Source organism: Archocentrus centrarchus, chromosome 19, assembly GCF_007364275.1.
Source record: "Archocentrus centrarchus isolate MPI-CPG fArcCen1 chromosome 19, fArcCen1, whole genome shotgun sequence".
NCBI lineage: Eukaryota > Metazoa > Chordata > Actinopteri > Cichliformes > Cichlidae > Archocentrus > Archocentrus centrarchus.
Window position 1 is genome coordinate 19496829 of NC_044364.1, and position 9924 is coordinate 19506752.

At 41.6% G+C, this 9924-nt stretch overlaps 1 protein-coding gene across 1 annotated transcript; it reads left to right on the top strand.

Moving 5' to 3' along the window:
* The first annotated feature begins 760 nt into the window (after positions 1–760).
* Positions 761–9623, top strand: gpr142 (G protein-coupled receptor 142). Its single transcript, XM_030755478.1, has 3 exons — positions 761–888; positions 6161–6314; positions 8637–9623. The coding sequence occupies exons 2-3, from the start codon at positions 6176–6178 to the stop codon at positions 9563–9565; spliced, it is 1068 nt and encodes a 355-aa protein (XP_030611338.1). The 5' UTR covers positions 761–888; positions 6161–6175; the 3' UTR covers positions 9566–9623.
* The last annotated feature ends 301 nt before the right edge of the window (positions 9624–9924 follow it).

The window sequence follows — 9924 nt, forward strand, 5'->3', positions numbered from 1 at the left end:
GTTGAAGGTGTTCTTTCATTTTTTATATATTTATTTTTGCCTCATTGTCCATCTGGTAACCTGGACAGGGCATTACTACTGATGGAAATAACAGTCTTCCTTTAACTATAGTAATCAAGACTAAAATACATATTTTAGATGAAAAAAAAGATGTTTTAATTCAAATCAATCTATTCAACAAGCTACCATAGTTCCATACAACACTTTTTATTAACCCTGGAAACCCTGAACTTTGAAATAATTTGGTCCACATTCTATCTGACATGCCATATTGCAGCAGGCCTCCACGGGGTGATCTGAATACTTTGGCTTTTTTTTACTTTTGCTTTTCTTGTTTTTCATATCTCATCAGTATTTAGTATTTATGACATGGTTGCTGCTTGGAAATATTTCACATTTCCACAGGCAGGTTTGTTACTACATAAACCTTTTCACAGGGCATTAATAAGGATATATATTTTGGAATGTGGATCAGTCTTTGACAGCTTATTTATTTTGTCACATTTCCAGTGTGAACCCACTTTGACATCTCTGAGAAGCCTCTGCAAGAAAAATGATCACTTTTTATTCCCAGTCAAACTCACTGTGGTTTTCCATAATTTTTTTCCCCCTGCACCCTTTCACTTTATCTTGATCCATTTCCTCCATCTTTCATACATCAGTCCCCTCCCTCAGCCTCCCCTTTACTTTCACTCCCCTCTCCCTCATTTCTCCTCTCTCGCTCTGCTCACTCGTAGCAGTGATGTGCCAGCTGCCTGGACTCTTCTCCTCTTCATCTCCTCAGCGGGTTGTCCAGCAGGGACTCTGTAGGAGCCTCTGGGGGGAACAACAGTGCAGAGGGCTGACTGTAACCCAGGTGGAGAATTACACTGAAAACTGGATGTGAAGGTAAGACTGTAGGCGATGAGACTGAGCAGAGAAGGGCAAAGAAAGCCAAAGAAAACTCTTAGAGTTCACTGTTTGTGCAGCGTATGGTGTAAAAGGATAAGGGTTTGTGTTTCTTGTGCAATTAGACCTCTTCTAACTGCAGATGTTGGATCATAGTACACACTTATGATGAAGTTATTTGGAGAAGCGGGTCTGGATTTTGTCACTTCCAAACGTTTCATAATTGACTTTGTCTTGACCTGAAGTGTTTTATTGTTATTTCACCCTAAATCCTCTATGAAGCAGGCATTTTTCATCATATGTGCCTGTTGTTCCTGCCAGAAAACATTTCTGGATGCCGTCTTCTTAACAGCACTGACCATGAGTCGGGATCTTGCTCTCATGTGTGCAGTCTGAGCAGCAGCTCTGCTCATGATCAGAATAATTGGGAGATTTGGGATTTGGGACTGCTGCCTGTCAAGTTCAGATTTTCACAGAAAACCTTTTCTCGGTTTTAAACACCAAAGTTCATCTGACCTGCTGTCCTGTGAAAACAGTGATATGTTTGCAGCGTGGTTATGCTGGCAGCACCTTTTATCTCCCTGCGCTGCTCTTTCAGGTGCAGCGTCTCTCAATGAATAATTAAGTGGCGTATAGATAGAGTTCATTTCAGCTTCCTGGGCACTGAACCCCATGAAGAGCTGCATCCTACAGCTCCAGTTGCATCTCAATCCCTGGGAAAACTGTCTCCCCTCAGAACGAGGCTTAACCCGGAACATGTCTCTCCGAGTTGTTTGACTGGTTCAGTCTATGCTGCAGTCAGACTGAAACAGCTGGAACTCCCTGTGAGGGGATTTAATAAAACACCTCTGAAACTCTGAGCTCCATTTACACCTCCAGAATCGATCGCACCCGCGGGACACAAGGTGCTAATGTAAACGTCTGCACAGGAAAAATCTCAGGTAGAGGAGACGCATAGCTCTCCAAGCTTGAGGATTTGAGAGGTTTTTGGCTGGAGTGAAGTACATCTGCTGGGTTATTGACTGTCTGGAGTAATTACAGTCCCTTTGTGCCTCTCGACCTTTGTAATGATCATCTTTCTCATGGCTGCTTCTGTGTGTGGCTCATGATCAACAGATCAGGTGTCTTAGTAGATAAGACCGAGTCAGTCTCATGGGTCTGCAGTGGGTAATTCATCTTTTTTCTTACACAGCTTTCATGCTTGAGTTCAGCTCCAGCCCTCCTGTTGGTCCCATTTTATGTAGAAACAGTAGTTGTGCACCAGATGACATCAGCATGGAAAATGTGGATGTCAAAGTGCAAAATTATGCTGCATTAAATACTGAATGTTGCAGGCATCTTAGATACTGAGCAGGTCCAGTATCAATAAGTAAATAGATAAAATCCCTGGGCTTTCATAGAAATAATTACATAATGTCAATCCAACGATTGGCATCACAGAACAAAGTTGATTTAGTGATAGTCTTGATAACTTGAGTCTTTGTTTGTTTTTTTAATAAAAATACCAAAGCAAAATAGGAGCAATGCACTTCATTTTTGGATTATTATACAGACTCAGTGGCCCCAAGGTGCCAAACGCATCAGCAAAACCAAAAACATCCTAACATTTCAGAAAACACAACAATAAAATGTCCTTATGCTTCACACCTCGGGGCGACCATATTGTTCAGATAACACAAGCAATTTGAACTTTTTAATAAGTTTATACTACTTTTTGAAGTTGCCCATAAAAACATGTTTCCAGCACTATAACAATGATGCATGAGGCTGTAGGAAACAAAGAGGTGTGCTCAGTCTGAGGTCAAACACTGAACGTATCTCTGCACACACAGCGCATATTAATACTGAATAAGACATCCTATCTCAGCACATGGGGAGCTGTTCCATAACAAACAATGAAACAAGAGAAGGTTCTTAATGATAAACAAAATGCATTAAAAAAAAAAATCTGTGATTCCACTTTGTTACTTCAGAGTCTGAGTTCACAGTTCTTGTAAAATCAGATCATTTAATTTATTGGCTGGATTTAAATCTACTTAAAGTTCAGTCTTGACTTTGGACACAGACACTCCGGAGCCTTCGGTCATATATCCTCATAAGTATGTTTTATTCCTCACTTGCTATGGAATTATAGAAGAAAACAGACTGGAGTTTGAGTCTTGTGTGGATTTAAATATTTTCATATTCTAGACTTTAAGTTATATTAAGTTATATTTTTTGCCTGAATTTAATCAGGGTCAAATGAAGTACCTGCTTAGGGGGTAGTGGTGTATGGAGTGGGGTCTGGTATGCTTTTCTATCCAACAGCACTTAAAACCACAGAAGTTGAGTGAAGATGCAAAATCGAGGCATTAATGCAGAGAATAACGGTGGAACTATGAAAAGGTGATCCACAGTGAGAGCTCGCTTAAACTTTAATTCATTCTGCAACTGCTGCCTTCTGAAACATCAGCTCACTAATTTGCACAAAGACTCAAATTATCGAGGCTGAAGGAACCTTTATTATCTTTCTGTGCTTTTGATGGAAATGTTCTTAAATGTCTAAGCCAGCCGAGTAATTCAGAAAACACTCAGGTTATATTGAAAGGCGGCCAATAAGGATGGGAGGACTTGTGGTAAATTTCCCTTGGGGCTAAATTAAGATCTAGGCGAAAGGTAGCAGGTCGCTTCCTTCATGTTGACCTCTCTCCTTTGTAAACAGGGAATTACATCATTGATCTTCATGATTGCGTTTCTGTCCTGCTAGTTTATTGGGCTGTGGTGAATTAAAGCAGTCATGCACTAAGCTATTTGATGCTTCTCAAGTTTACGATCTTATTCCTGCTGCAGGTCATAAAATGTGCCAGTCATATAGTGCGCATGCAGGGCTTTGGTGCATAAATAGCGCTTGCTATGGCAGTAATTAAAAAATGACTACACGTTAGTGGTGGTAATTGCCCCACTTACATCATGAAAACAGATTGACAAATGGGGTGACTGTGGTTCTGTGATAATGTTTATGTTGGTTGAGCAACTACAAATGGTTTGTCACTGAAAGCTTGAGAGATAACGCAGTCCAAATATTGCCTCATGGATCAGGGAAGTAAACAAGGAAAGGAGGCAAATGGAGAAAAACAGGATGGCTGGCACCCAGGTGAAAAGGTTAAATTGTGGATGGGAGGATAATGACCTGGGGGGGGTCAGCTGTCAGCCCATCTGTTGTTATTATGAACCAGCAGGTTAATTGACTGAGTCCAAAGTCAGCGCATTTCCACAGTTAATTTCTGAAACAGTTTGACTGAGCAAACATCGTTTATCTGACATCATGGAGCGACTCAGAGCGGCAAACAATGATCTGTCACCATCTTGTTCCACCCGACCACATTTATATAAAATACATTCATACAAAACACGTGTATACTGTACAAACCACATTATATGAAAAAGATATTTCAGCAGGGGCACTCCATGACTCAAGTGCTCCTGGTACAAAAAGTGGATATTCAATATTCTCTCTCCCCTCAGCCCCATCCGGTCGCAGCAGATGACCCCCCCTCCCTGAGCCTGGTTCTGCTGCAGGTTTCTTCCTGTTAAAAGGGAGTTTTTCCTTCTCACTGTCACCAAGTGCTGCTCATAGGGGGTCGTTTTGACTGTTGGGTTTTCTCTGTATTATTACAGGGTCTTTACCCACAATACAAAGTGCCTTGAGGTGACTGTTTGTTGTGATTTGGCGCTATATAAATAAAATTGAATTGAATATTCAACAATACTGATTTTTTTTTTTTTTTGTCTGCCTGTTTTCAGCCCCTGCTCAGTCAGGGTTTAGCAATAAAACTGCTTGGTTAAGTTTAAAAAAAATATGCCTACCTTTTATTTTTATTTATTTATTTAGTTCTTTTGAAGCTTCCCAGAATGTGGCATCCACGCTGCAGAGTTTTGAGAACATAGATATTGCAGACGTTAAATTCTAGTTTCATAGTCATCCTCACTGCAGTGAAAAGAAGCAACAATATTTGAGACCAGGCTGCAGAGTAACCAGAAACCAGAACAGCTGATTTCAAATCAGTTTTAATTCAGTAATGCCAAACATTGTGCAAGTGAATTTGTTTCTTTTTCTTACTTTAAAACAACAGTACAGAAGGTATGTGTTATTAGCATTTATAAACTAAAAAAATGAATCATCTGATTATAAGGTAATAAAAGTCTTATGTAGTTTTCAGCTCTGCTACAAAAGCACCAAAAAACTGGTTTATTTGTCTCGTTAAAAAAAAAAAAAAACTTTAAATATGAAATATGGACATTGTTAGCCTTCAGGAACACCCCCCATCAAACTGTTCAATGCTGCTCAGTATTACAGATTAAAGCTGCTGTCAGCTGCTCCCTTATTCAGAAGGGTCAACTCCACATATTTGATATGGTGGATTTTTACACCGGATGCCCTTCCTGACACAACTCCCAAAGGATCTGTGTTTCCTCCTAAAATCAGACTGAGGAGCTTTCATTTGTTGGGTGAATGTGTAAACCGCTGCACTACGGAGCCACTCCTGCTCAGTATCACAGATGTCAGGTTCAAATCACAGGAAAAAACTCAAACCAACGGTGCATTACTCTGAGTCTGAAGGCTGTCTGACAACCTGCTGTCTTTGGCTCCAAGCACAAAGAAAGTTGGTGAATCTTTATGAAAAATAAGCCCACATATTTTTTCAATAACAGAACAGTGACTTGATTAAACATGTAATATGAAATGGAGTATTTGATAAGGACTATTTTATTAGCGGATGAATCAGTTGTTGCTTTAGTGAGTATTTGGGGCAGCTGGCTGCAGTGTGTGTGTGTGTGTGTGACTGCACAGAAGAAGAAACACTTGTTAGACATATTTAGACAAATATCGTCCTCAAAACCTCTGCACACTCGTCCAGCCTTTGGAACTTAAGGAGACATTGTGTAGCTGTCTGATTGCAATCATTTCACAATGAAATCAAATGTGGATCAAAGGTTGTATTAACAACAAACAAAAACACATATTTGCATTTTTGAAGCAACAGTTGGGTGATTTTAATGCTGCAACCTTCAAATAAATGGGGGTGGGTGGGCTACATTTGGACAAGGACCTCCAGGAAGAAGTTTTAAGAGAAATTCAGGGTTTTTGCATGTTTACAACAGTCTGCAGGGTTCTGCATACATGCAGCCAAAAATCCGTGACTGAATGCACTTTAAATGTTGGCTTAATACTCCTTGCTAATTAGTTGAAAATGCAGTTTTCTCTTAACTTTTTCCCTTTTTATCCTCCAAGGAAAGCGTCAAGGTCATGATCGACTTGCCAAATGTGACAGCGTCTGGCAACCAGGAGCTGGACCTGAAACCTGAAGAGCTGCAAAAATCCAAATGTGTCCTTGGTTTCTTTCCCATCATCTACTACAGCATTCTGCTCTGCATCGGAGTGCCAGGTATTCTTTTGAATCGATCCAGAGTCAGCACGTAAACTGATCACAAAACAGGGAACTGCGCATGACTCGAGAAATCAATACAAATGTGAGTTAGAGGAACATTACTGCTTCTCTAGTGGGCAAGTTGATAGTGGATAATATACTCAGCTATATCTGTTTTCGTCACCTGATAATCAGTTTGTTGGGGAATTTATTCATCCCTCACTCCGGCCAACCATGTTTGCATAACCTATTGGCAGCACTCACACCAGCTTCGTCCTCATTATTATGCTTCACATTTACAAGTCAGCGATGGCTTGGAATTGATCCAGCAGGGATTTAGATGTGACTGGGACACGCAGCCACATCCCCACAGCATTCCGATGACCTCTGCATCGTTTCATGTAACTGTTCCCAAAGGGAAATAAATCTCAGGGCCGACATCTGCAGTCCTGGAGGGTTTATCCATGAACCAAATAGCTACAGTAGAAACAACAAAATGGTTCAGAGGAGATAATGTGTCTGATGGTATGCAGGGACACAAATAAAATCAATTGCTTGTAATATTATTATTATTATTATTATTATTTACAAATGCTTGAAAAAGCAATGTGCAAAAACAGAAACTGAGTTTGAAAAACAAGGATTTAAAATTTTGCCAAAACATTTTGTTTTCACACTAACTGTAACATTTAAATACTAACGTGATCCGTTTGGATAATTTAGGCACTCGAGGAAATTGCAATGCACAATTCGCAAGTTGAGTATTTAGTCCAGGCTAGAGCTGATTTAATGTTTACTAAATGATTTTATACTAATTAAAACAAATTTAAAATGTTATGAGAGCAACCACATCAACTCACAGTCAAAGGCTACATAGCTTTAGCTATTGTATGTTAACCACTGACCTTACATGAACTTGCTGGTGTGCAGTTAGAGCAGCCTGAGGCCCCCAACATACAGGCATAGAGACTGGTCGCTGACCATCTGGCAACCACCGGTCACCAGGGAAATGTAATTTCTGGCTGTTCACAGGTGAAACTGGTCACAAAGACGGTGCTGCACCAAAACCCTTCTAGTGATTGTCTGGTCACTCACAGACCGCCGCAGTCACAGGCATCACGTTTGATAATGTGTTGGTTTCTTTGAAAGCAAACAGTCTCCATTTCTGGTTTGCATCACACTTTTTCAAGTTTCACTCCTGTAGGTTAGTCAGTGAGTGTTTGCAGACTGGTCTTCTATACAACCTACAGGCCATCATGGCAATCTGCCAGTAACCAATCACAAGGAAGTTGGTGGCGTTTATTCTTCCTAATAGCATTGCCATGGCTATTGAAAATATAAAATATTTACATAAATTTGCTTTGCTAAATTTGCTTTCAGTATGAATATCCATAAAGATAAGACATACTAAACAAAGATGCTGTCATAAATTGCAGGATGAGGCCCCAAATGCAAACTTCTAGACAAAGAGAGTAACAAAAGATGAGCTTTTACTTTTAAATCCGTGTGACCACAGGCCGAAGGAAAACAGAATTCAAAGCTGATAGGAAACACACTGAGAGGATTAACAGATGCTGTGAGACTTAATGGGATCAGGCACACCTGGGAGGAACCAAGACCCAGGTGCACACAGTCAACACAATCACAGGAAAACTAAAGTAACAATAACTAAACAGGGAAAGTCAGAAGAAACCACAGGGGGCAAGTGAGGGAACTAATAAGATCTAATATAAACAGTGACTGGAACTAATAACTAAAGCCTAAAAATACTAAGAAAATACACAAAGATGAAAATGTAAACAGTAACCAAACTAAGAATCAAGCAGAAAATATTTAATGATAAACAAAATTAGAAAGTCCAGAAAATCAAAAAGCCTGGCTCTAAGACAACGACAGATGTAAATGATTTCCCATCAAATTCCCTGAAAACTGTCCAGCGACGCAGCACAGCGCAGCATTTGTTCCTGTGCTCTCTGCTTTAAAAAAACACGTTCCTCTTTCACAGACATTATATTGCAACTAAAACAAAAGCTATCTGAAAACATCCCGAAGTACTTGTTTGAGCAGTTATTTTAAATGAGCTCAATTTCAGTAGTCAATGGAATATAAAACTGCACGTATAACCAGTATCCAATAAAACCCCCTTGAAGGTTTATTATCTCTGAACCAAAATAAGGGTTTAAAGGAGTTTTTTAAAGTTGTTTTTTTCACCCTGGAAGTTCTACCAGCGTTATCAAGTCAGGATTCTCTGAATGCCACGTCTCTCTCAGCTAATGTCTCCCACTAAAGATGATGACATTTATCTAATTTGATCTCATTTCTGCTATTTGTTTCTCCCAGTAAACATCCTCACAGCAGTGGCTCTATGCAGACTAGCATCCCGCACTAAGAAGGCTCTGTACCATTACCTTTTGGCAGTGACAGCCTCGGATATTCTCTCCCAGCTCTTCATCATCTTCGTCGGCTTCCTGCTGGAGACGGCAGTTTTTCACCGTGACGTCCCTGCACTCCTGCTGCACTCCATCAGCGTCGCCGAGTTTGCTGCCAACCACGCTTCCATATGGTCCACCGTACCCCTCACTGTGGACCGCTACGTGGCGCTGTGCCACCCCCTCCTCCACCGACAGATCAGCTACCCAGCCCGAGCCAGGAAGATCATCGCTGTGGTCCTGACAGCATCGGTCGCGTCGGGCCTGCCTTTCTTCTGGTGGTCGGACATGTGGCGGAACAGCCATCCGCCCACAGCGCTGGATGCCATACTCATATGGACACACGTGACTATCATCTACTTCCTGCCCTGCAGCATCTTCTTAGTGCTGAACTCTCTGATAATCCACACCCTGAGGGTGAGGCAGAGAAAGCAGCGCTGTCAGGAGGAGCGGGGGGCCAAGTCGGCACCTTTGCAAAGACTTGGGAAAACCACGGCCATGCTGCTGGCCATCACCTCAGTGTTCTCAGTTCTGTGGGCGCCCAGAACCATTGTGGTCATCTACCACCTGTATGTGTCCACAGTTCATCGAGACTGGCGCACCCACCTGGCCTATGACCTCTCCAACATGCTGGCCATGCTCAACACTGCGGTCAACTTCTTCCTCTACTGCTTTGTCAGTAAGCCATTCCGCAGCTCCGTGCGGGATGTCATGCTGCTCAGGGGGTCGCCGCTGTACTCTCGCCGTGCTCTGCCTCAACAGCAGGTCCCCGCCAATGCCTCCATTTCCTCCCTGTACAGTGGGAACAGTAAACGCTTTCAGCGGGACTTCGCTGCCTAGTCACTTCACAGCACTAGAAAGCCCTCGTGACCTCATGACTTCCCCTCTTAATCCAAAACACCCATCATCCCACGGTCCTGGGGCACTGATGACCCCAGGGACACATACTGTGTTCCAACTACGACCATGGACATCGACCAGTCAGCCCCGGAGCACTCTCAAAGGGCCTGATAGAACTCAGTGTGCTTTTTGTCTGACAGTGTTTGACCTTGTGCTGTGTGTCCTGGTAAATCAGATAACATGACAGCATATTTATTTTTCTTGAGAAGAATTTGAGGAAATAAAAGTAGATAATGTTTTCCAAACATGGTAGTAATGTGACTGATTGTTTTTTGTTACAAAAGAAAACAGAAGGAAAA